We start from the raw sequence: 26,833 nt of genomic DNA, 5'->3' as shown, positions 1-26,833 counted from the left end.
TCTGTCTGTTTCTGTATTGTCTGTCCAAAAATGGCATTGAATGTTTGCCGTGTATGTGTATTGTGATTCAACCTGAGTTCCCTTGGGGAGACAGGGCGGAATATAAATAAAGTGTGATTATTATATTAGTGGAAAATAATAATAATAATAATAATAATTCAAAAATACATCACACAGTCCTAGATGCTTGGGAAGTGTTTGACTTGTGATTTTGTGATACGAAATCCAACATAGAGATATCATTTGCTGTGACATACTGTGCTTTTGTGTCGTAAAATAATAATAATAATAATAATAATAATAATAATAATAAACAACAACAACAACTTTAGGTTCTTGTGGGGTTTTTTGGGCTATAGAGCCATATTCTAGAGGCATTTCTCCTGACGTTCCGCCTGCATCTATGGCAAGCATCCTCAGAGGTTGTGAGGTCTGTTGGAAGTAGGAAAAATGGGTTTATATATATCTGTGGAATGGCTGGGGTGGGGCAAGGAGCTCTTCCCTGCTGCAGTTAGGTGTGAATGTTTAGCTGATCACCTTCATTAGCATTTGAAGGCCTGCCTGAGCCTGGGAAAATCTGTTAGGTGTTAATCTGTGCCTGGTTTTTTCCTCTCTGTTGTTTAGCTGTTATAATTTTAGAGTTTTTTAATACTGGTAGCCAGATTTTGTTCATTTTCATGGTCTCTTCCTTTCTGTTGAATTTGTCCACATGCTTGTGTATTTCAATGGCTTCTCTGTGTAGTCTGACATGGTAGTTGTTGGTGTGGTCCAGCATTTCTGTGTTCTCAAATAATATGCTGTGTCCAGGCTGGTTCATCAGGTGCTCTGCTATGGCTGACTTCTCTGGCTGGAGTAGTCTGCAGTGCCTTTCATGTTCCTTGATGCGTGTCTGGGCAATGCTGCGTTTGGTGGTCCCTATGTAGACTTGTCCACAGCTGCATGGTACACGGTAGACTCCTGCAGAGGTGAGAGGATCCCTCTTGTCCTTTGCTGAACGTAGCATTTGTTGGATTTTCTTGGTGGGTTTGTAGATTGTTTGTATGTTGTGTTTCCTCATCAGCTTCCCTATGCGATCAGTGGTTCCCTTGATGTATGGCAGGAACACTTTTCCTCTGGGTGGATCTTCATCTTTACGCTCATGGCTTGTTCTTAGTCTTGCAGCTCTTTAACAACAACTTTAATTATAACTCACCCTATCTCCACAGAGGGGCTCAGGGCAGTTTCCAAACAAAAAGTGGGAAACATTCGATGCCCTCATAAAAAACAAACACATAGATGGCTGAATTAGAGGAGAATCGGAAAAACTTGTGTGAGGATGGGAGGGTGGGAGCATCAGATTTAATACATGAAGTCATTGAGATAGCAGTGAGCTGAGATTAAGGGGCTGCTTTATTCTGCATCCAGCAGCCCTTGTCTGTCTGTGATAGGCAGTAGTCCCTTTAAAGAGGAGGGGGAATCTAGATCTTCCCAGGAGACTCAAGCAATAACAAACTGCTGCCTCTTTCCCTCGTTTGTGTGTTCTTCATTGATAACATTTGCCATGTTGATCGCACGCTGATTTTCTTGACTGCATGTATTCTGTGAAATGGGAGCTGGGCGGTATATTTGTCCTTTCAAGTGGGACACAGAGGCAGTGGGGCTCAGGATGAAGGAACAATCCTCTATGAGCCATTATTCATTTATTTATTTATTATTGACGACATTTATATGCCGCCCTTCTCACCCCGAAGGAGACTCAGGGCGGCTTACAAGATATATATACACATACACACACATACAATATATTATATTATTAGCATAGTACAATATCAGTATTAAATATTACTATATTGTACTATACCATTATATTGTAATATTATTAGTAATATTACATGTAATGTAAAATATGTAATTATATTATCATATTATTATTAGTATTATATTGTATTACATTATAATATTATAAATATTATATGTATATACAATATATTACATTACATTATATTATATTACTAGCCGTCCCCTGCCACACGTTGCTGTGGCCCAGTCTGTGTATATGTGTTGTGTGTGTGTGTATATATGTGTGTTTGCGCATGTGTGTGTGTATATATATGTGTGTGTTTATATGTGTACATGCATATTGTGTATATGTGTGTGCTTGTCTGTATGCATATTTGTGTGTATATATGTGTGCATGTTGTGTATATATGAGTGTATGTATGTGTATATGTGTGTATATATGTATATTTGTGTGTGCATGTGTATATATGTGTGTATGTATATGTATGTGTGTATATGTGTATATTTATGTGTGTTTGTGCATATATATATGAATGTGTGCATGTGTATATGTATATATGTGTGTATATATGTATATTTGTGTGTGCATGTGTATATATGTGTGTATGTATATGTATGTGTGTATATTTGTGTGTGTTTGTGCATATATATATATGAATGTGTGCATGTGTGTATATATATGTGTTTATGTATATGTATGTTTGTATATTTGTGTTTGTGCATATATATATATGAATGTGTGCATGTGTATATGAATATGAGTGTATGTGTGTATATATATGTGTGTGTATATATGTATATTTGTTTGTGCATGTGTATATGTGTGTATGTATATGTATGTGTGTATATTTGTGTGTTTGTGCATATATATACAAATGTGTGCATGTGTATATGTATATGTGTGTATGTGTATATGTATATATGGTGTTGTTAAGCTGTTGTTAAGCTGCACTCTTCCCTTGCTCTGTCTCTCCCAATGACTCCTGTTTTTCTCCCATTCAGGAAAGTCCTCCCAGCTTTTCTCGCACAGTTTGCTGGGCCTCTATGAGCAGAGCAGACGAGACCAGCGGCCCGGGATGGCCATTTCTCCCCACAGACTGTTACCTAGGTAAACCCATTCTACTGGTTGTTAGGAATTGTGGGAGTTGAAGTCCAAAACACCTGAAGGACCTATTCGTTGGCCCATGCATGTCCTAACAGGACCACAGCTTTCAAACCATGTTACCAAAAAGACACTCTGGCATCCCATCATGCATCTTCCCTCTATACACCTAGCTAATCGTGTTTTTCTCTGCCATTCAGGAAAAACATCATCACCACAAAGATCCAAGATACCAAAGGATGCCAGAAATGTTGCACAGGTGAGTGCTATTCCTACCCAGACCTGCAGAGGGAGGGGCAGTTCCCGCATCCCTTTGGCTTTCTTTTGGCCACCCAAATATCCACTCCGAATGTGCTAGATCAGGAGTCGTCAATTTTTTTAAACAGAGGGCCAGTTCATGTCCCCCCAGACTGCTGGGGGGCTAGACTATAGTTTGAAAAAACATGAACGCTTTGGGTTGTTGTAGGTTTTTCGGGCTATATGGCCATGTTCTAGAAGCATCCTCTCCTGACGTTTTGCCTGCATATATGGCACGCATCCTCAGAGGTGTGACCTATTTGCCCTTTCCTCGCAGCCATGAATGCACAAAGCAACTGCCACTATCTATGTGGGGCACTGGAGGCTGGTGTGGTGCTGCTGCAATGGTATGAACCCATGCAGAAATTCATGCTGGTCAAGGTAAGGTACCCCTTTTCTCTGATGAACCCTTGCCTCATCAAGGTCAATGTGTGCATCCCCAAGGAAAGAGGAAATGGCAAAGGAAATGAGTCTGGTAACATCCACTAATTGGCTGTGTGTGTGTGTTCTGGGATAGGGGAAGGATCCCGAACTTTGTTTCTTAGGGGCACATGGCTGCCATAGTTCTCTCCTACACGTTGCTTTGGCTGGAGCTGAATTATTGAATTTTATTTATTATTTATTTGTTTAGAACTTTTATATACCAGTCTTCTCACCTCCAACGAGGGACTCAGGCCAGTTTACAACAGAGGAATTCATACACAAGTTAAAACATCACATCCAATAATACATTAATAAAACACATTAAAATACAATCCTATAATTACATAAGGCCAGAATAAAAATCACAATTCATCCCCATCCGTCCGTGTGGTCAAGAGTTATTGACTCACTCATCAAATGCCAGATTCCAGAGCCAGGTTTTCACCAACTTTCTAAAGGTCAGGAGGGAAGGGGCAGTTCTAATCTCCAATGGGAGAGAGTTCCAGAGCCGAGGGGCCACCACCGAGAAGGCCCTGTCCTTCGTCCCCACCAGACGCGATTGCGAGGGTGGTGGGACCGAGAGCAGGGCCCCTCCAGAAGATCTTAACAACCTTGATGGTTCATAGGGGAGAATCCGTTCGGACAGGTAAACTGGGCCGGAGTCGTTTAGGGATTTATAGGTCAACACCAGCACTTTGAATTGTGCTCGGAAGCTAATTGGCAGCCAGTGGAGCTGGCGCAACAGAGTAGTATGCTCCCTGTACCCCACTCCTGTTAGTAATCTGTCTGCCGCGCATTGGACTAATTGCAGCTTCCGGGCAGTCTTCAGAGGCAACCCCACGTAGAGAGCGTTGCAGTAGTCTATACGGGATGTAATTTTGTCTCTCTCTCTCTCTCTCTCTCTCTCCCCTGCCTTCCCTTTGCCAGTATTTTGACTTCCCACTCCCCTCCCCACTGCCCGTCTTCGAGATGCTTGTGGCCCCTGACCAGGAGTATCCTTTGGTTTGCATTGGAGTGAGCAAGGGACCCCCAGGGCAGGCGGTCCAGTTCCAGATCATCAACCTCAATTCACTTACCTCCTGGTTCATTGACGACAGCAGCGGTAAGGCCACTCAAGAGTGTCTCGATGGGTTTGTGGACAGAGGTTACGCAGAGTTATCCTCAAAGAGGAAAAGCTGGATGACAGAAAGTGATGCTGCATTGGCAAGACCAAAGGTGGTCCAGCTCCTGCCATTTATAAAAGTATCTTTCCAAGCACATCCTTGGATGTACAAATAACAAGTATGCCCTGCTCCACATGCTGCATTTCAATGGGGATAAGAAACCTCAACCAGTCAAAATTCTCAGCTGGGATCCTGCATGGGAGATGTAACTATAATGATGTAGATGTAATCCATCCTCTGAGCTGGCCCCTCAAAGCCCACACCAAGCAAAGGAGTCCAGCATCGGTGAAGGAGGTGCTGAGAGATGGTGTGTATAAGCTGTGCCGCTAGCACTCTGGCACAACATTCATGAAGTTAGGGGGTCTGAAAATAGGCACCCAAACCTTGAAAAAGAGGAAAGGTAGTTTAGCAACAAATTGGGAGGGAGAGCCAATACTCCACAGGACAGGAGCAGGATTCAAAACGATCTTGACAGATTAGAGAGATGGGCCAAAACTAACAAAATGAAGTTTAACAGTGACAAATGCAAGATACTCCACTTTGGCAGGAAAAACAAAATGCAAAGATATAGAATGGGGGACAATGCCTGGCGTGTGAAAAAGATCTTGGAGTCCTTGTGGACAACAAGTTAAACATGAGCCAACAATGTGATGTGGCGGCAAAAAAAAGCCAATGGGATTTTGGCCTGCATTAATAGGAGTTTAGTGTCTAGATCTAGGGAAGTCATGCTCCCCATGCTCTATTCTGCTCTGGTTAGACCACACCTGGAATATTGTGTCCAATTCTGGGCACCACAATTCAAGAGAGATATTGACAAGCTGGAATGTGTCCAGAGGAGGGCGACTAAAATGATCAAGGGTCTGGAGAACAAGCCCTATGAGGAGAGGCTTAAGGAGCTGGGCATGTTTAGCCTGAAGAAGAGAAGGCTGAGAGGAGATATGATAGCCATGGATAAATATGTGAGAGGAAGCCACAGGGAGGAGGGAGCAAGCTTGTTTTCTGCTTCCTTGGAGACTAGGACGCGGAACAATGGCTTCAAACTACAAGAGAGGAGATTCCATCTGAACATGAGGAAGAACTTCCTGACTGTGAGAGCCGTTCAGCAGTGGAACTCTCTGCCCCGGAGTGTGGTGGAGGCTCCTTCTTTGGAAGCTTTTAAACAGAGGCTGGATGGCCATCTGTCAGGGGTGCTTTGAATGCAATATTCCTGCTTCTTGGCAGAATGGGGTTGGACTGGATGGCCCAGGAGGTCTCTTCCAACTCTTTGATTCTATGATCTTCCTGTTCTAAAAATAATGATGCATTTCTCCACAGAACCTGCATGCTCTGACCCTGTTCAGGTGACCCAGCTGGACAGCAAGAGAGTGCTGGTTCTGATGCACAGTAAGTGTGAATGAATTGGTTGAGGGTGTGTCAAGGTTGAGCAGGAGTGCAACTTTTTGTTGGTGCCCAAACAATTGGTTTTTGTTTCCTAGAAAGCATCCAGTTTGTCACCCTCCAAGGGCTGCTGCTTCAGTGCCCTCCGCAACTGACCTGTGATGTGGAAGTGGAGTCACTTGGTGAGTTCCTTTGGCTTGTTCTTCTCAGCATTCACATCTCATAACCTCTGTTTGCTGCAGCCCAGGCCTCCCTCCCCGTATTATTGCAAGCTATTGTGCCCTCCAGTTGTCCTGATTTAGCAGCAGCAGTCCCGGTTGATCCTGTCATTGTATTGTCGAAGGCTTTCACGGTTGGAATCACTGGGTTGTTGTAGGTTTTTCGGGCTATATGGCCATGTTCTAGAAACATTCTCTCCTGACGTTTTGCCTGCATCTATGGCAAGCATCCTCAGAGGCTGTGATGTCTGTTGGAAACTAGGAAACATTTTCCTAGTTTCCAACAGACCTCACAACCTCTGAGGATGCTTGCCATAGATGCAGGCAAAACGTCAGGAGAGAATGCTTCTGGTACATGGCCATGCAGCCCAGAAAACTTACAACAGCTCAGTGATTCTGGCCATGAAAGTCTTCGACAATACATCTCTGCTGAAATTGGAAAGCTCCGCTAAATTCATTCTTGTATTTCAAAGGCTGATTACTTTGTGCACAGCATGCATGTTTTGTGTGTATGAGGGTTGAATGAAAAGTAATGCCTCAACCTTCGTTATTTGGATTTGGATAGGAATATTTTAATAAATCAAACGCAGAAATAATCCTCAGAATATGCTCTTTAACTACCACTATTCGCTTTTCCACATAATCACCAGACAATTGGATACATTTCTGCCAACGATGAACAAAACCGTCAGAGAAGTCGACACTCTGTTTCCGCAACCAGTGTCTCACAGTTCTCTCATCCTGGGTACCCATCATGCGCAGATCTTCCAATAGCCAAGCAAAGCAATAATGTGACCCACACATTCTTGTGAAATGTCAATTATGCTTGAAATTTCTCTCTTGAGTGATACGACGATCGTCCTGAATCAGTCTGTCAACCTTTTGCTTGTGAAACTCGGTGGTTGCTGTCACAGGATGTCCAACTCTTTCTTTGTCACACAAGTCAAATGTTCCCACCTCAACATCTTTAAACATACTCACCCAATGACACACATTACTCACACCAACACAGTCATCATAAACAGCTTGCATTCTCTTTGGGGTGACACCTTCTGCTGTCAAGAATTCAATGACTGCACGTTGCTTAAGCTGCATTGACTGACCGTCTGCACAGGGTTCCATACTTCATACTTTAACAACACAACCATTAAATGCTAAGGCTTCCCGCCAAAATGGAACTGTAGAGGAGAGTCTACTGAACAAGCCAGTACCTGCCACATAACAGTACTGCCATCTGTCGAGGAGTTATGAAGGTGGAGGCATTACTTTTCATTCAACCCTCGTATATTGGAAGCTTGTCTGTGTAAGATTTGGATGTGGGATGGCCATGTTGGATTTTGTCTGGGCTGAAGGATTAAGTCCCCCTTTCGCCAAAGAACACATGTCTATTTTTTTGAAGGATTTGCATCGCCTGGCTCGAGAGCAGTACGTGTGAAAAAGATCTTGGAGTCCTCATGGACAACAAGTTAAACGTGAGCCAACAATGTGATGTGGCGGCAAAAAAAGCCAATGGGATTTTGGCCTGCATCAAGAGGAGCATAGTGTCTAGATCTAGGGAAGTAATGCTACCCCTCTATTCTGCTTTGGTTAGACCACATTACCTGGAATATTGTGTCCAGTTCTGGGCACCACAATTCAAGAGAGATATTGACAAGCTGGAATGTGTCCAGAGAAGGGCGACTAAAATGATCAAGGGTCTGGAGAACAAGCCCTACGAGGAGCGGCTTAAGGAGCTGGGCATGTTTAGCCTGAAAAAGAGAAGGCTGAGAGGAGATATGATAGCCATGTATAAATATGTGAGAGGAAGCCACAGGGAGGAGGGAGCAAGCTTGTTTTCTGCTTCCTTGGAGACTAGGACGCGGAACAATGGCTTCAAACTGCAAGAGAGGAGATTCCATCTGAACATGAGGAAGAACTTCCTGACTGTGAGAGCCGTTCAGCAGTGGAACTCTCTGCCCCGGAGCGTGGTGGAGGCTCCTTCTTTGGAAGCTTTTAAACAGAGGCTGGATGGCCATCTGTCAGGGGTGATTTGAATGCAATATTCCTGCTTCTTGGCAGGGGGTTGGACTGGATGGCCCATGAGGTGTCCTCCAACTCTTTGATTCTATGATTCTATGTCTGGCAAGGGCCTTCTGACTGCTCTTCATTATATATGGGGGAAAGGGGAAATAACACCACCCCATGTTCTGAATTTCCTCTTTTCTTTGCAGCGGTAGTGCACAACACTGTGTATGCATTTTGGCGGCATGGAGTGCAGACGTGGCTTATTGGATCACGACAGGTAAAGGGGGACCTTCTTCCTTTCCCTTGGGTTGTCATGTCAAAGACAGGATTGGTATTGGGAGACTCAGAAGGGATTTTGCAGATTCCTTCGAAATGTAGCCTACAACACATGGAGGTGAGCTGCCATCCAAGTACCAATCAGACATCCTGTTTAGCTCCTAAATTTCGATGCAAACTGATACCTTTAGAGGCGATTCCCATTTTATAGCGCCCAATACAAATATGGTTGACAGATTTGGGTGCCTATCTGTAGGAGGAGAGGGCTGGCCGGCCCTTTGTTGCAACTCATCCTTTCCTTAGGTGGCACAGGATCTGCGGGATCAGCGATGGACCTTCCGTCTACTGGGAGCCTCCAGGTATGAACAGTGATTTCCAAGTTCTTTTCAGTTCTCTTGTTTTCAAGACATTTTTGGGGGGTTTTTTGGCCTTTGCTTTGCACCTCGCTTTATCCATCCTGAATCCCCCAGGGGAGATAGAATGGAATATAAACAAAGTGTTGTTGTTGTTGTTATTGTTGTTGTTATGTTCTGACACCACCTCTAAAAAATTGGTCATGGCCAGTGTGCCCTCTCAAACTGATATCATTGTATTTTTGGGCTTGGCCTCATGTTAGCCCATTGGGGAGATGGTGGCGGGGTATAAATAAAGGCTGTCCAAGTCCTGAACCGATGCCTGGCTGCTGTGACGGTCTGGATGAGGGCAAGCAAATTGAAGTTGAATCCAGACAAGACAGAGGTCCTCCTGGTCAGTCGCAAGGCCGAGCAGGGTATAGGGTCGCAACCTGTGCTGGATGGGATCACACTCCCCTTGAAGGCACAGATTCGCAGCTTGGGAGTTCTCCTGGATTCATCACTAAGCCTGGAATCCCAGGTTGCAGCGGTGGCCAGGGGACCATTCACACAATTAAAACTTGTGCGCCAGTTTGCCCGTACCTTGGGAAGTCAGATTTGGCCACGGTGGTCCTCACTCTCGTTACATCTAGAATAGACTACTGCAATGCACTCTACGTGGGGTTGCCTTTGAAGACTGCTTGGAAGCTTCAAATAGTCCAATGAGAGGCAGCCAGGTTAATAACTGGGGCGGCATACAGGGAGCACTCAACTCTCATGTTACACCAGCTCCACTGGCTGCCAGTTTGCTACCGGGCACAATTCAAAGTACTGGCTTTGGCCTATAAAGCCCTAAATGGCTCCGGCCCAAATTACCTGTCCGAATGCATCTCCCCCTATGAACTATCATGGAGATTAAGATCCTCTGGGGAGGCCCTGCTTTCCGTCCTGCCATTGTCACAGGCACGATTGGTGGGGACGAGAGACAGGGCCTTCTCGGTGATTGCTCCCCGGCTATGGAACTCCGTTTCTGGTGAGATCAGGTCGGCCCCCTCCCTCCTGTCCTTTAGAAGGATGGTAAAAACTCGGCTGTGGGACCAAGCTTTTGGGACAGGGCAATGAAGTGGCAGTGGGAAAGATGACAGGGCCAATTGGATTTGATGCGGATGGCTAGGACGGTTTTAAATGGTGTATTTTAATATTTTGATAAATGTTTTTTAATGTTTATGTATTGTATGTGAATCTGTGTCCTGGCATTGAATGTTTGCCGTGTATATGCTGTGCTCCACCCTGAGTCCCCTTCGGGGTGAGAAGGGCAGAATAGAAACGTTTTAAATAAATAATAAATAATAATAAATAAGATGATTACTACTACTACTACTATTGTAAGTGACAGGAAATGTAAGTTGAGATTTGTGCTGTTCATTGTTCTCTTCCTTCCTTCCGCCAGCACTGTTGTATTAGAGACGCGGCCTGTGGATGAACCCAACTCCACCAGCAACCTCTATGTGCCAGAATGACCCTCGCCCAACGTTTACCTACAAGGCATTTGTACATACAGACTCTGGCAATTGTAGCCCTCTTTTTTGAGTCCCTTGGGCTGCCTCTGTATCTTCAACACGGACAGCCTTGCAGGAGGCATGGGAGGACTAAGAGCAACGCACCTGTCACATCCCTCGGTGGTGCCACAAAAACAGTAAGAGAAGGACTGGGTTGGAACACCCACTCTGCATTTCAATTGGTTCGGCACAAGTCCAGAGAGGTGTTGGTTTCCTGGTTTCCCTTTACATGCAAGCTTCACCTTAGTAAAGAATGTGCTCATTTCTCCCTGCCCTCCTTTTCAGTTAGTTCTTTGCTCTTTTTACATGTGTGTCTGAAGCACCTCTTGGTGTGGCTAAGCTCTCTTATCAGTGCCTGGTTTATTATCCTGGTGCTGGCTTGGGCTTAATGAAAGCAAAGCTGTTCAATACAACCAAGAGGCATTTGGATTGAGAGTATACGGACTGAGCAATTGTGCACAGTGCCCCAGAGAGGAAAGCTTTGAAAAAGATCTTGGAGTCCTCGTGGACAACAAGTTAAACATGAGTCAATAATGTGATGCGGCGGCAAAAAAAGTCAATGGGATGTTGGCGTCTAGTGTCTAGATCCAGGGAAGTCATGCTCCCCATGCTCTATTCTGCCTTGTTTAGACCACACCTGGAATATTGTGTCCAATTCTGGGCACCACAATTGAAGAGAGATATTGACAAGTTGGAATGTGTCCAGAGAAGAGCAACTAAAATGATCAAGGGTCTGGAGAACAAGCCCTATTTTGGTTGGTCGTGTCAGGAGCAAATCGCTTCTGGTGTGAGAGAATTGGCCGTCTGCAAGGACGTTGCCCAGGGGACGCCTGGATGATTTGATGTTTTTATCATCCTTGTGGGAGGCTTCTCTCATGTCCCCGCATGAGGAGCTGGAGCTGATAGAGGGAGCTCATCCGCCTCTCCCCGGATTTGAACCTTCATTCCTGCCGGCACAGGGGTTTAACCCACTGCGTCACCGGGGGCTCAACAAGCCCTATGAGGAGCGGCTTAAAGAGCTGGGCATATTTAGCCTGAAGAAGAGAAGGGTGAGAGGAGACATAATGGCCATGTATAAATACATGAGAGGAAGTCATAGGGAGGAGGGAGCAAGCTTGTTTTGTGCAGCCCTGGAGACTAGGACGCAATGGAACAATGGCTTCAAACTACAAGAAAGGAGATTCCATCTGAACATGAGGAAGAACTTCCTGACTGTGAGAGCTGTTCAGCAGTGGAACTCTCTGCCCTGGAGTGTGGTAGAGGCTCCCTCTTTGGAAGCTTTTAAACAGAGGCTGGATGGCCATCTGTTGGGGGTGGATCGAATGCAATTTTCCTGCTTCTTGGCTGGGGGTTGGACTGGATGGCCCATGAGGTCTCTTCCAACTCTATGATTCTGTGTTGCCCCTGCATGTACAGATTGGAATGAGAAACGTGCGCATCCCTAGGTATAAGGTAAAAGAGGACACCAACACAATGGCTGCAGCAGTCTATGGTTTTATTGGCAGGTAACCAAGCTGTGCTCAGAGAGGATGCGGGGAAGCACAGAGGTGTTTGGATCCAGCTGTCCCCATAGCAGGCCCCACTTATGATTTTGTATGGAAGTAGGACACGGTGGCGGACAGGACAGGAGTAGAACGGAGCATAATGCTCGCTCCGTTCTGGCTCCTTATGCACACACAAACACACATGAGGTTGGATGGGATGGGCTTCACCGGTGCCTCCCCAGCTCCACAGAAAAATTGTAGCACAGAGAAGTCCCACCATCACCATCACACAAAACCCCAAGCCCCACAAAATGAGACACAGCTTGGAGCGGAGTAGGCCCATACTGCAAAGGGGATTGATTGGGGGGGGGGGCGCATTAGTACCCCCCCCCCCCCTTTTGGGACTGGCTCTAGAAGGCCAGCACCTTTCTCCCTCTGCCTGCCCTCCTTACAAGCCAATGTGAGATAGCAGCAAAATAACTCTCCTCTTCCTCCTTAACCCAAAATAGCATCTAGCTCCCACCCACAAAGGGCCCTCTTGTCCTAGGGCTAAGAGTCTATGAAAGGCACTTGAAACTGGGGGGGTCCTTTGTCCCAGGAAGGGAAGTATTGCATGGACACCCCCACGGGACAGGGAAGGGGCGGGAAGAGTTACTGGCCAAGCGTTACACTTAATTGCCGCCGTCCAGCCATCAACCATCAAGTCATTTTTCCTAAGGGTGGGTATTCCACCTCTTTCGTCCAGGGTTGGGTTGCATGGGTGTTTTTTTGGGGGGGGGGGGGGAGAAGAAGCAGCAGGACACACAAGAGACGGCGGCAACGACAGGGGGGCAGGTGGACAAGGCAGCTTCTCCCACTGCTTTCCGAAAGAGAAAAAGCCAGATCCGGTTTGCCACCCTGCATTGGCTGTGCCCCCATCTGCCCAGGGCCAAAGAAAGAGGGCCAGGAAGGTGGAGGCTGGGCAGGCACTTCCCTCCTTCAGACACCACCACAGGAAGCACCTAGCCGAGCTGATCCTCGTATTGCTTGCGGAAACAGTCGCCGGCAGGGAAGAAGTCCCAGCAGCGCTCTTGGTACATCTTCCAGACATAAGACTCCTGTGGGGGTTGGAGAGACAGAAGGTGGGTGAGAAGAGGACAGACTATGGGCTGAATCTAAGCACCAAAAGGAGAATGGGTGGCTCCATCCCACCAGAGTTGCCTCTTTATTCTACCGCTAGCTGTACCCGCCACGCTTTGCTGTGGCCAATCTTCCCTCCCTCTTTCTCTCCTTCCTTCACTCCCTCCTTCCTTCTTTTCCTTTCCTTCTTTCCCTCCTTCCTTCTCTACCTCTTTCCTTCCTTCCTTCACTTTTTGTTTTCATCCTTCCTTCTCTCTTGTACCCGCCATGCTTTGCTGTGGCCAATCTTCCCTCCTTCTTTCTCTCCTTCCTTCACTCCCTCCTTCCTTCTTTTCCTTTCCTTCCTTCCTTCCTTCCTTCACTTTTTGTTTTCATCCTTCCTTCTCTCTTGTACCCGCCATGCTTTGCTGTGGCCAATCTTCCCTCTCTTTCTCTCCTTCCTTTGCTCCCTCCTTCCTTCTTTTCCTTTCCTTCTTTCCTTCCTTCCTTCTCTACCTCTTTCCTTCCTTCCTTCCTTCACTTTTTGCTTTCATCCCTCCTTCTCTCTTGTAACTGCCACGCTTTGCTGTGGCCAATCTTCCCTCCCTCTTTCTCTCCTTCCTTCGCTCCCTCCTTCCTTCTTTTCCTTTCCTTCTTTCCTTCCTTCCTTCTCTACCTCTTTCCTTCCTTCCTTCACTTTTTGCTTTCATCCTTCCTTCTCTCTTGTACCCGCCACGCTTTGCTGTGGCCAATCTTCCCTCCCTCTTTCTCTTCTCCCTTCACTCCCTCCTTCCTTCTTTTCCTTTCCTTCTTTCCTTCCTTCCTTCTCTACCTCTTTCCTTCCTTCCTTCACTTTTTGCTTTCATCCTTCCTTCTCTCTTGTACCCGCCATGCTTTGCTGTGGCCAATCTTCCCTCCCTCTTTCTCTCCTCCCTTCACTCCCTCCTTCCTTCTTTTCCTTTCCTTCTTTCCTTCCTTCCTTCTCTACCTCTTTCCTTCCTTCCTTCACTTTTTGCTTTCATCCTTCCTTCTCTCTTGTACCCGCCACGCTTTGCTGTGGCCAATCTTCCCTCCCTCTTTCTCTCCTTCCTTCACTCCCTCCTTCTTTTCCTTTCCTTCTTTCCCTCCTTCCTTCTCTACCTCTTTCCTTCCTTCCTTCACTTTTTGCTTTCATCCTTCCTTCTCTCTTGTACCCGCCACACTTTGCTGTGGCCAATCTTCCCTCCCTCTTTCTCTCCTCCCTTCACTCCCTCCTTCCTTCTTTTCCTTTCCTTCTTTCCTTCCTTCCTTCTCTACCTCTTTCCTTCCTTCCTTCACTTTTTGCTTTCATCCTTCCTTCTCTCTTGTACCCGCCACGCTTTGCTGTGGCCAATCTTCCCTCCCTCTTTCTCTCCTCCCTTCACTCCCTCCTTCCTTCTTTTCCTTTCCTTCTTTCCTTCCTTCCTTCTCTACCTCTTTCCTTCCTTCCTTCACTTTTTGCTTTCATCCTTCCTTCTCTCTTGTACCCGCCACGCTTTGCTGTGGCCAATCTTCCCTCCCTCTTTCTCTCCTTCCTTCGCTCCCTCCTTCCTTCTTTTCCTTTCCTTTCCATTTCTTCTCTCCTTCCTTCCTTTCCTTTCCTTTCCTTCCTTCTTTTCCTTTCATTCTCTACCTCTTTCCTTCATTCGCTTTTTGCCTTCATCCTTCCTTCTCTCTCTATTTCTTTCTCCCCTGCAGTCTTATTTCAGGCTCTTAAACCAGGAAGATCTCTGTGTGACTCCCAGGCTACTCTTCCCACTGCCCCATCTCCAGGGTGGCTTCTTACCTGGCCAGTGTGCTCCGTTTCGTCTTTGTTGATGAGATACATGAGGAAGAACCTGTAAAGGGGAAAGAGGCAGACGATGATGTAGGACCAGAGGCTTTGATAATGGGAGCCTCTCTTCCTCGCTTGAGGCAGGAAGTGGGCTGTATTAAAAAAGGAAGGGTCTCTCTGATCCCACTCAAATGTTATAGGAGAGCTGTCACAAAAAGGTCAGTGGAGAGGCTACCAGTTCATGCTAAGCCTAAGCAAAACAGAATATTGAACAGAGAGGGTTAACTGCATTTTCATAGTGGCTATCCTGTGCTCCTTATCATTGCTGCCTTCATCCCGCTCTGGGTGGATGATATGGGCATCTTCTGGGTAGCATGTGCTTAACATGTACTTGTTTGTTTTTTGGCATGTCCCTTGGCAACTTCACATCCTGAGTCGCCAGAGGGCTGAGAAAAGCGATATATAAATATCGTAAATAATAAATAGTAAATAATATCGAGGGGAAATCTAATCCAGTTCAAAGCAGATAAATCCAGATTTTATATGGTAGTGTCACTGAGGTTCCAGGTCTCCCAGGTCCCTTCTATACTGCCACATGATCCAGATTATTAAATCAGATAACCCGCATTATCTCATTTGAACTGGATTATGTGAGACTACACTGCCATATAATCCGGTTCAAAGATGGCAGTGTGGTAGAAGGGGCCTCAAACCACACTGAGCGTTATATACACTTCAAAGCCAGGCAACAAAATGTCCACCAAAGCAAGTCCTTCGTGAGCATCAGTGCTCTGCTGTTTGTGTAAACCCCATCCCAGCTTCACACTGGTTTTCCTATGTAACCATCCACACACACAGCGAAACCGCTTTGAAACTGCATGAAATGATCAGTGTGGCTGTTTTCCTCCCTGGCTTCAGACCAATGCCCTAAAGCGAAAGCCTTCAGAGATACAAATATCTGTTGGTTTTGATCCCAGCAGCGCATATTCCCTGCTCCAAATCGGATGGCAGTTCTACAATTCCAAATGTGGTGGAAAACAGTTATGTAGTATTTACAACTCCCAGAAGAGCCCAGTCCCAAGCAGCGAGGATGAACTGCATTAAATTGAGGGGCGACTGAAGCAATAGGCAAGTTACGCATTTGCGTATAGTGCAAAATCCTTGAGGGGTGCTTACACTTAAAAATGTCCTAGGGCCGGCCCTGAAAATCTGCTGATGAGAATTCCCACAATAGATGGCTTTTATATCAACCTCAGGGACAACACTGTTATTGGAAGGCAGACAGGGCACTCAGCATCATGGCAGCATGACAATAAGCATCTTGGCAGCATGACTCATAGAGTTCTCCCACTGTAATCTGCATCTCAGAGGGATTCACACAGGTTTATATAGATCATGCCATGGTTTTCAAGTGGTCTGTATGACTTGAAAACCATGGCATGACCTTTATAAGCCTTTATGAATCCCTTCCCATCCCTCTGAGATGCAGATTACAGTGGGAGAAATCTATGGGTCCTTTAGAACATGACAACAAGCAGTGGGTCACCCAATTCCCAGAAAGTTGCTTACATATAATTCGCCAGGTTGTGCTCCTCCAATGTGTGGGTCTCAAAGCCGTGCGGCGTCGTGTCAAAATAGTCACTCCCGATTCCACAGATGAAACATTTGGTCTGTCAGGTCAAAATGGCCATGAGAAAAAATGGTAACACCAACTCAGAGCTTGATTTCTAGTTCCTCCTGAGAGCCTCCATCTTGGTTCCCCTCCCAGCCCTCAAACCAGTGCCAGACAGACCTCTGCAGCATTGATCAGCCACCCAATGTTTTGATTAATTTATCAATTACAGTTGGCAACATAGAGTTGGAGAGTTCTTGGACTAGAGAAGGAGGTGGCAAGGATCTGAGCCAGCTTACCTCCATGTCTTCCTTCACCTGCTCCTGCTGGTCTCTCAGCTCCCCAAAGGCATCAATGATTAAACCTGGGGAGAGGGGAGAAGGTCACAGAGAGAAAGGAGAAAATGCCCTCAGTAGTGATGCCCACCTCCACCTCCCACTGAAACACCTCCCTGAGTGTCCTATAAGAGGTACCTGTCCAAGTGAGGAGATCACATGACTCACCTTGTATAATGGCCAGCAGGATAACAATGACAAAGAAGAAGAAGGTGATATCAAAGATGACGCGGTACAGCTCGTATTCATCACCTGCTGGGTCCTCAATCTCATCACCGATGCCCCCACCAGCCCGGACCCCAACATACATGTGAAACAGGTAGCACTGTATTGTGGAGAGAGAGGGGGAAAGATTCAGGGGGAATACAAGACAAAATCAGGGATCAATCCCTACAACAAATCTTCCAAAATAACTTAATGTTTTCCCCTACCCTTAATCATTGGTGTTATTAAGTGCCATCTACTCATAAAACCTGAAAAGCCCAAGGAGAGGGAGAACTGCTCTATTAAACACCCCTAGTCACAATGGGTAGCTGGAAACCCTGTCTTTAGACATAAAATATATTTATGAGGATCAGAGGCTGGGAGATATAAGTTGAAAAAGTTATTCTTCCAAGCTATTTTTATCTCGCTCCTTCACCTTGAATCTGACAGGACAGGACATCTCCTGTCAGCAGCCTATGATACTGTGAACCACCGCCTCCTCCTGAGAAAAATGTCTAATATCACAAAGGACGACCACCTCACCCGCCTCATAGGAAACCTGCTACAAAACAGGAGCTTTTTTGTTGAGTTCCAGGTTCAGCGAAGCAGATGGCGGAAACAGAAGAATGGCCTGCCTCAGGGGAGCATGCTTGCTCCTTCCATGCTCAACATCTACACAAATGACCAGCCACTGCCAGAAGGGACAGAGAGTTTCATCTATGCTGATGATCGTGCCATCACCACTCAAGCAGGGAGCTTTGAGAACAGAAGCTCTCCGAAGCTCTAGGTGCTCTTACTGCCTATTACAGGGAAAACCAGCTGATCCCTAATCCATCTAAAACACAGACATGTGCCTTTCACCTTAAGAACGGACAAGCATCCCGAGCTCTGAGGATTACCTGGGAAGGAATCCCACTGGAGCATTGCAGCACACCCAAATACCTGGGAGTCACTCTGGACCGTGCTCTGACCTACAAGAAGCACTGCCTGAACATCAAGCAAAAAGTGGGCGCTAGAAACAACATCATACGAAAGCTGACTGGCACAACCTGGGGATCACAGCCAGACACAGTGAAGACATCTGCCCTTGCGCTGTGCTACTCTGCTGCTGAGTATGCATGCCCAGTGTGGAACACATCTCACCACACTAAAACAGTAGATGCGGCTCTTAATAGACACGTTGCATTATCACAGGGTGTCTGCGACCTACACCACTGGAGAAATTACACTGCTTAGCCAGTATTGCACCATCTGGCATCTGCAGGAAAGCAGCAGCCAATAGTGAAAGGACCAAGGCAGAGACATCTCCAGCTCATCCCCTGTTTGGGTATCAGCCAGCACGTCAACGACTTAAATCTAGAAATAGTTTTCTTAGATCTACAGAGACACGCGCTGGAACACCTCAGCAAGTGAGAGTCCAAAAGTGGCAGGCTCAAACCCAGCACCTCAAGCCGTGGGTGATACCAGATGAGAGACTCCCCCCTGGGCACACAGAAGACTGGGCGACTTGGAAGGCACTGAACAGACTGAGCTCTGGCACCACGAGATGCAGAGCCAACCTCAAGAAATGGGGCCACAAAGTGGAATCCACGACATGCGAGTGTGGAGAAGAGCAAACCACAGACCACCTGCTGCAATGCAACCTAAGCCCTGCCACATGCACAAGGGAGGACCTTCTTGCGGGAACACCAGAGGCACTCCAAGTGGCCAGATACTGGTCAAAGGACATTTAATCAACTACCAAACTCACAAATTTTGTATTTTGTCTGTTTGTTTGCTTTGTTCTGTTAGAAATGTAATATAATTGACTGGTTACCCTGTCAATAAATAACCTTGAATCTGGGGAGAAGATCACTGAGAATAGACAGATGTTCTTTCAGAGTTTATGGAGGGATGGTCATTGTTTTTATGATATCACACTTTGGCTGCAGTCCTTGTGTCAAAAAACTTTATCAGCAACAGTGGGATACAGTAAATTTTGGATGTGCAAAAGAAGACCACATTGAGCTTTCTCCGAAATTGTTCCATGCTCCAGCCTGTCACAACATCTCTCTCCCTCCGTCTCACCGTCATCATGTCGTCACATTTCATGTCAGGCTCGTCTTCATCCTCGCTCTTGTTGTAGAACTTGCGGAAAAAGTTGAAGGCGACTACAGTATAGAGGTACACAACCACCGCCAGCAGCCCCACCGTCATCATCAGCTAAGGAAAAATGATATATGCACAAAAGGAGTTTAGTGGAATTTCTTGGCACCATTTGTTGAGAGGGGGGTTTGCCTTTGTTCTCCTTCTGCGGGATGAATTTTCATTCACTGGGCCAAATTTGGCACAAGTACCTGATCTGCCCAAATTTGAATACTGGTGGGGTTGGGAGGGGGATTGATTTTGTCATTTGGGAGTTCTAGTTGCTGGGATTTATAGTTACCACAATCTACAATCAAAGTGCATTCTGAACCCTCTTGCGGCAGAAAGAATACGACTTGCCTAAAGTCACTCAAAGTTTCCTTTGGCTAAGCAGGAATTTGAACCCTAGCTTCCTAGTATCTTATGCCAGTGTTCAAACCACTACACCTACCTGCGTGACTGCATCTCTGTATACGAACCCACATGATCTCTTCGATCATCTGGAGAGGCCCTGCTCGCGATCCCACCTGCATCGCAAGCGCGATTGGTGGGGACGAGGGACAGGGCCTTCTCAGTGGTGGCCCCTCGACTCTGGAACTCACTCCCCAAGGACATCAGGCATGCCCCAAAGGCTGGCAGTCTTTAGAAGGAGCTTGAAAATGTGGTTGTTCCAGTGTGCCTTCCCAGAATAAGGAAACTCCAAGCAATATGTCCCAAATGCACTTTACTAGAGATCTAGAATTGCTTGCATGCCCCACCTATCCCTAAAATATTTATCCTATTTCACCTGATCATGCCCAGCACTTTTAAAGATTTTAAGCACTACATTTGGCCCTGCCACAGGTCTTAATGCACCACGGTGTTATTGTTTATGTTTTTTGCTTTGTTTATGAGTTTTTTAATTATTGTATTGTTGTCATTGTGTTTTACTGATGTGTTTGGGCTCGGCCTCTTGTAAGCCGCACCGAGTCCTTCGGGAGATGGTAGCGGGGTATAAATAAAGGTTTATTATTATTATTATTATTATTATTATTATTATTATTACACCAAACTACTAGAATACATTTGCTTCAACCCAGCATGGTTTTCTAAAGTTCCTATGGTTTGCTTTTTCAATTTTCAAACCATGGATGCAGAATTTGTGGATACAGAGGGCCAACTAAAATCCAAAAAAACAACTTTCCTGAACACTGTTCCAGAGTGCTTCTCAAAGATGACCCAAGTTCACCTTTTGGCATTAAACAGCAAAGGGTTAAGGGTGCTCCCCAATCGCATCCTACCTGTTTGCCATTGTGAGTGACAGAGGAGAGGATGGTCCGCAGTGTCTTGACCCCCATGGCGATGTCCAGGAGGTGGCAAGCAAAGAAGAAGTTGTTGTAGTGGCCGAGGGCAGACATCACCATATACCAGAAGAGATACAGGAAGGACTGCAACGAGAAAGGGAGAGGATGTTGCAACGGAGGCCAGGTGGACAGCCAAGTGAGTTCATCAATGGCGTATTTGTGTGTGGAGGATTCTTCAGTGACACAAGTCAGAAGGTTCCTCAGAAGGTCATCATATGTCAACAGAGCAGGTGACACTGAGAGGAATTGTCATCCTTCAGAAATCAGCAGCCAGACAAATCTGGATGATGTTATCTGGACCCTCAACTGCCAAGTCCCAAGGAAAAGAGGATGAGTGAGTATCACTTGGGACAGTAAGTCATAACAGGAGGCCACTGAGGGGACTGGCTTCCTCTACATGCCAATTTGCTAAAATGAGGCACCAACTCGTATAAGTAAAGGTAATCCCAGTGCTTGACGTCCTACATTTAAGCAGCTATCTGGCCTTCAGCTGCATCTTTCCACTCACGTTGTCTGTGAAGATCACTCCAAACTTCCAGATCTTGTATTTGAGGTCAATGGAGGTGATCCTGAGGGAAAGAAAGGAGATGGGTGAGGCGGAAAGCCCATGTATACAAGCACATATACATATGTATGTTTTATTATGTACTAGCTTGGGGACCCGGCGCTGCCCAGGTTATTAGAGAAAGGCATTGTTTGTCTGTGCTCCAAGTTTAGTCTAGATCCAGTGTCAACTGTGGTCAATCCTCCTCCAAACCATAATAGGATGTAGAGTGGGTCATAGAGGCTCTGTGTGCCAAGTTTGGTCTTTATTGGTCATTGGATAACAGTCACAGTGCTCTCAAGAAGTGAGTAAAGGTACTCCAAGTCCCATCATCCATTGTCCATCCTCCCCCAAATGGTACCAGGATGTAGAGGGGTCATGGGGGCTCTGTGTGCCAAGTTTGGTCTTTATTGGTCATTGGATAACAGTCACAGTGCTCTCAAAAAGTGAGTAAAGGTACTCCAAGTCCTATCTTCCATTGTCCGTCCTCCCCCAAATGGTACCAGGATGTAGAGTGGGTCATGGGGGCTCTGTGTGCCAAGTTTGGTCTTTATTGGTCATTGGATAATGGTCACAGTGCTCTCAAAAAGTGAGTAAAGGTACTCCAAGTCCCATCAACCATTGTCCATGCTCCCCCAAACAGTACTAGGATGTAGAGTGGGTCATGGCGGCTCTGTGTGCCCAGTTTGGTCTTTATTGGTCATTGGATAACGGTCACAGTGCTCTCAAGAAGTGAGTAAAGGTACTCCAAGTCCTATCATCCATTGTCCGTCCTCCCCCAAATGGTACCAAGATGTAGAGTGGGTTATGGGGGCTCTGTGTGCCAAGTTTGGTCTTTATTGGACATTGGATGAGGGTCGCAGTGCTCTCAAGATGTGAGTGAAGGTACTGCAAGTCTCATCATCCGTGGTCCACCCTCCTCCAAACTCCAATAGGATGTAGAGTGGGTCATGGGGGCTCTGTGTGCTACGTTTGGTCTTTATCGGTCTTAGTTGGAGGCCACAGTGGTCTGTGGGAACCAAAGGGTTTGAAAGTACGACAAATCCCATAATCCATTGTCCATCCTCCCCAAACCTTACCAGGAGGTAAAGGGAGTCATGGGGGTTATGTGTCAAGTTTGGTCCAGGTCCGTCACCCTTGATGGTCACAGTGGGCTGTGAAAGTGGCAGCCAATCCGAAAGCTGCCACATAGACCTCCCTACGTCTGCCCTCCACATACATACATACATACAAACATTCACTTTTATTATATAAATAGATTGACCAAAAATGCAGCACAGAGGCAAGGGGCGTTGGATATGATTTGGGACAGAGATCATGGTTCAAGTCCCTACTGAGCTGTGAAACTGATTGGTGATCATTTAATCTGGCCTGGAAGTGGCTCTCTGCTGATTGGGCTTTTGGGCGCAAACCAACATGTGCATGTAAAGAACCTATAGTTAGGTACATGTGTAACTTAAAGCTATGACACTTTTTCTGCTTAACTAAGAATGGGACCAAGATTTTTGCTGTGCTCAAACAACCTCTGCCCACCCACTTTCCCCAGGTGTGCCGTCGCACCTGGGGGCTATAGCTCTTAGTGAAAGAGGCATGGACGTGGCATCTTTCCCCGGGGATTGCTTCTTGCCCTCCTATAGGAAACTAGAACTCTCAAAGACCCAAAACACTGAAAATAACTCAAAATAAGATGTATTGTTCACAAAGAGTTATTTCTTTAAAGAAGTGAGCTGGAAGCTTCAGAGGGGTGAAGGAAAATATATGTTACAGTCTCAGTTAGTCCTGGGTCCAAGGAGTTTGAAGCTGAGAAGCTTTTCCAAGTTTCCTCAATGGCTGTGAATGCCGGAGCAATCCACAACCCCAGTTCAAATGGCCTATGTTTGAAGACTCAGGATCTTCCTCTGGTGCCAAAAGAACCGGTTTGAAGGCGCTTGAGACTTCCAACGTCGTTCAGGTTGGTCTGAACATGAAGTATAAGTCTCAAGGGTAAAAACCTCAGAATTGGTGCTGAGAGGTAATTTAATCAGGGTCTTTTAGAGTCAAGTCTCTTACTCACATCCATCTGATAGAAACTGATGGCAGAATGAAAAAGGGAAGCACTCCCCTCCCCCAGGAAGAGGTGGGGCCAAACAATTGAGCTGAGAAAGCAATTCAACTGATGCAAACCACATTGATTGACAGCTATAAATAACCAATCAATCCAACTATACATAAGCAGGGTAAAAAGGCAGGATTAAGCATGATATAACAGTTTAAATCTTGCAACTAACAGTTCTAGACATAGGTGGCGCCACTCGCGCCGTCACACCAGGGGTATCACTAATTTTGCCCATCTTTCTCACCAAGTAAGAAAAGACTTGTCCGGCTCCGTTTTTTTCTCGTTCTGTGCTGAGATTTCCAGACTGGCCAAATCCATCCCCAGCAGTTCTGCAATTCTCTCCCGTCCGTAGATGTCTCCGTACTTATCAAGCACCTGCAGAGACAAAACACTTGGGATTTTGGAAAAAGCTCTCCTTGACTCCCCAAGAGAGGCTCTTGATTAGATTAACTACCTAAACATGAACCATTCCCTCCACCCCACTTGTCCACACATTCCTCACTAAAGATGCGGATGAAGGCAGAAGGGTTGGACTAGATGGCCCTTGTGGTCTCTATGATCTCACCTTTCTCTTGATGAATTTATCCCAATAATTGCTCGGGAATGACCTGGCAAAGGAAAGAAATGGAAAAAAACATCAAAGAAGGTATATTACCACCTTCCACTACCATCTAGGTATGCCATCCTGCCAAGAGCTTGTTCCGCCTCAAGAAGAGCATCTTTCCCTTCTATGAATCCAGGTAGTTTCCCTTCCTCATCCCTCTGCAGATATCCACAGCTGAGTTTCATACAAGACATTCACATGCTATGGAATTACCTTCTCAAAACACACACAGGTGGATAGCCATTTGGATAACTTTGGATAAACCTATCAACAGCCCCTAACCATGATCACATATGTAATCAATATCGACAAAGGTGTATTGTCGAAGGCTTTCATGGCCGGAATCACTGTGTTGTTGTAGGTTTTTTCGGGCTGTATGGCCATGGTCTAGAGGCATTCTGTCCTGACGTTTCGCCTGCATCTATGGCAAGCATCCTCAGAGGTAGTGAGGTCTGTTGGAACTGGGAAAGTGGGTTTATATATCTGTGGAATGACCAGGGTGAGACAAAGGACTCTTGTCTGCTGGAGCTAAGTGTGAATGTTTCAACTGACCACCTTGATTAGCATTAGGAGACTACACAGAGAAGCCTTTGAAATACACAAGTATGTGGACAATTTCAACAGAAAGGAAGAGACCATGAAAATGAACAAAATCTGGCTACCAGTATTAAAAAACTCTAAAATTACAACAGCACAACAACAGAGAGGAAACAAACAAGGACATCTAATCACCTCTCAACAAAAGATTGCCCCAGGCACTGCCAGGCCATTATATGCTAATCAAGGTGGTCAGTTGAAACATTCACACCTAGCTCCAGCAGACAAGAGTCCTTTGTCCCACCCTGGTCATTCCACAGATATATAAACCCACTTTCCTAGTTCCAACAGACCTCACTACCTCTGAGGATGCTTGCCATAGATGCAGGTGAAACGTCAGGAGAGAATGCCTCTAGACCATGGCCATATAGCCCCAAAAAACCTACAACAACCCATTGACAGAGATGGTTGGCTTTCAGTTCCAGGTGTAGCTTTTTTTTTTTGGTCATGTCAGGAGTGACCTGAGAAACTGCAAGTCGCTTCTGGTTTATTTTGGTCATTTATTATATTTCTTTGCATTTGATATATTTATGTTTTGGTATTGTTATGTTTTTGTATTACAATGTATGTACTGCACTGATGGGCTTGGCCTCATCTAAGCTGCACTGAGTCCCCTTGGGGGAGATGGAGCGGGGTATAAATAAAGATTATTATTATTATTATTATTATTATTATTATTATTATTATTATTATGGCTCCTCAGCTCCTCCTCGCTTTTGGCCATCAAAGTGGTATCATCTGGTATATCAGTTTTATACTAATTTATGCAATGCTTTTGATACGAAATAAATAAAATCTGCATATCTAAGGTTGTTCATGTTTCTTGCAGCGATTTTAACCTCAGCCCTGCATTTGTCAAGCCCCGCAAATCGCATGATGTGTTCTGCATACAAGTTGAATAGGTTGGGTTATTTTATTTATTTGTCGTGTCAGGGCAACCAGTCAATTATATTACATTTCTAACAGAACAAAGCAAACAAACAGACAAAATACAAAATTTGTGAGTTTGGTAGTTGATTAAATGTCCTTTGACCAGTATCTGGCCACTTGGAGTGCTTCTGTTGTTGCTGCAAGAAGGTCCTCCCTTGTGCATGTGGCGGGGCTCAGGTTGCGTTGCAGGAGGTGGTCTGTGGTTTGCTCTTCTCCACACTCGCATGTCGAGGATTCCACTTTGTAGCCCCATTTCTTGAGGTTGGCTCTGCATCTTGTGGTGCCAGAGCGCAGTCTGTTCAGCGCCTTCCAAGTCGCCCAGTCCTCTGTGTGTCCAGGGGGGAGTCTTTCATTGGGTATCAGCCATTGGTTGAGGTGCTGGGTTTGAGCCTGCCACTTTTGGACTCTCGCTTGCTGAGGTGTTCCAGCAAGTGTCTCTGTAGATCTTAGAAAACTATTTCTAATAGGTTGGGTGAGAGGATACAACCCTGCCGTACGCCTTTCCCAATCTTGAACCAGTCTTCCACTACTAGTTCTTAGTCTTTCTTTCTGCCCCTGTTAGCCTCTCAAGGCCTGGATCCTCTTTGCCATTTCTGAAAGTAAGGATTCTGAGGGCAACACTCCTGCCTTGAAAGTGTGTGTCTGTTTGTGCCTCATTTAGTGTTGTTGTTGTTGTTCATTCGTTCAGTCGTCTCCGACTCTTCGTGACCTCATGGACCAGTCCACGCCAGAGCTCCCTGTCGGCCGTCACCACCCCCAGCTCCTTCAAGGTCAGTCCAGTCACTTCAAGGATGCCATCCATCCATCTTGCCCTTGGTCGGCCCCTCTTCCTTTTGCCTTCCACTTTCCCCAGCATAATTGTCTTCTCTAGGCTTTGCTGTCTCCTCATGACGTGGCCAAAGGACTTCCAGTTTGTCAACTTTGCCTCATTTGGTGGCCTTAGTTATTTAAACATTCGAATGCTCCTTATAACCCCACCAAGCCTCATTTCCCACGACATCATATAGGGTTGTCTCTAGGTCTCCACATCTGTCCCTGAGCTCCCAGGGTCTTGACCCGTCCCCCCTTCCCTTCCCCATCCCGCAAAGGGACTCACGGGGCGTTGAGCACCAGGCGGTCCCACTGGCCTTTGATATCGTCGTCTTCGGGCTGCTCCGTGATGTAGAGCCCATCAAACTCCAGCTTGCGCGCCAGCTCCTTCTCCCGCTTGAAGATGACCAGGGGCACTTTGAGGCAGTTGTAGCCGATGATGCAGAGGAAGGCGACGAGGGTGTGGACGATGGACAGGAACTGCAAGGCCGGCTGCATGTAGCCCGTGCTCTCCTCCAGGAAGTAGTAGACCACGCTGTCCTCATCGTCTTCATCCCCGTTGCCGTTCCCATTGCCATCCCCACCATCATCGTCCCCGCCAAAGCCTGAGCCGCCGCCTGAGCCTCCATCCAGGTCTCCTTCAAGGCCAGAGCCTTCAAACTCCTCCTCGCCTGGAGGCGTTTCGGATACCTGAGCAATACAAGCAAGAAGAGAGGAAGTTAGGCCAGAAA

The 26,833-nt window shown here is 46.2% G+C and overlaps 2 protein-coding genes across 16 annotated transcripts in view; one reads left to right on the top strand and one right to left on the bottom strand.

The window, feature by feature from the left end:
• LOC137094955 (mitogen-activated protein kinase kinase kinase kinase 1-like) overlaps positions 1–10,802 on the top strand; it is a 69,019-nt gene extending 58,217 nt beyond the window's left edge. The window contains exons 24-32 of the mRNA XM_067460985.1: positions 2,782–2,887; positions 3,082–3,140; positions 3,456–3,559; positions 4,529–4,703; positions 6,079–6,147; positions 6,240–6,323; positions 8,570–8,640; positions 8,943–8,998; positions 10,422–10,802. Coding sequence (XP_067317086.1) covers positions 2,782–2,887; positions 3,082–3,140; positions 3,456–3,559; positions 4,529–4,703; positions 6,079–6,147; positions 6,240–6,323; positions 8,570–8,640; positions 8,943–8,998; positions 10,422–10,491 — 794 coding nt within the window. The 3' untranslated portion in view covers positions 10,492–10,802. The remainder of the gene's footprint in view (positions 1–2,781; positions 2,888–3,081; positions 3,141–3,455; positions 3,560–4,528; positions 4,704–6,078; positions 6,148–6,239; positions 6,324–8,569; positions 8,641–8,942; positions 8,999–10,421) is intronic.
• A 1,206-nt stretch (positions 10,803–12,008) lies between these two features.
• The window catches only part of LOC137094954 (ryanodine receptor 1-like), a 259,348-nt gene continuing 244,523 nt past the window's right edge, over positions 12,009–26,833 (bottom strand). For all 15 annotated transcript variants that reach the window (XM_067460970.1, XM_067460976.1, XM_067460973.1 and 12 more), the window contains 11 exons: positions 26,389–26,792; positions 23,727–23,769; positions 23,406–23,536; positions 21,031–21,091; positions 20,460–20,606; positions 19,123–19,257; positions 17,020–17,176; positions 16,816–16,880; positions 16,474–16,574; positions 14,917–14,968; positions 12,009–13,111 (listed from right to left, as the gene is read on the bottom strand). In XM_067460970.1, the coding sequence (XP_067317071.1) occupies positions 13,016–13,111; positions 14,917–14,968; positions 16,474–16,574; positions 16,816–16,880; positions 17,020–17,176; positions 19,123–19,257; positions 20,460–20,606; positions 21,031–21,091; positions 23,406–23,536; positions 23,727–23,769; positions 26,389–26,792 (1,392 nt within the window). In that variant the 3' untranslated portion in view covers positions 12,009–13,015. The remainder of the gene's footprint in view (positions 13,112–14,916; positions 14,969–16,473; positions 16,575–16,815; positions 16,881–17,019; positions 17,177–19,122; positions 19,258–20,459; positions 20,607–21,030; positions 21,092–23,405; positions 23,537–23,726; positions 23,770–26,388; positions 26,793–26,833) is intronic.

Source organism: Anolis sagrei, chromosome X (genome assembly GCF_037176765.1).
Source record: "Anolis sagrei isolate rAnoSag1 chromosome X, rAnoSag1.mat, whole genome shotgun sequence".
Classification (NCBI taxonomy): Eukaryota; Metazoa; Chordata; class Lepidosauria; order Squamata; family Dactyloidae; genus Anolis; species Anolis sagrei.
The sequence above is the reverse complement of the archived record's forward strand: the minus strand, read 5'-3'. Positions and strand labels throughout refer to the sequence as shown.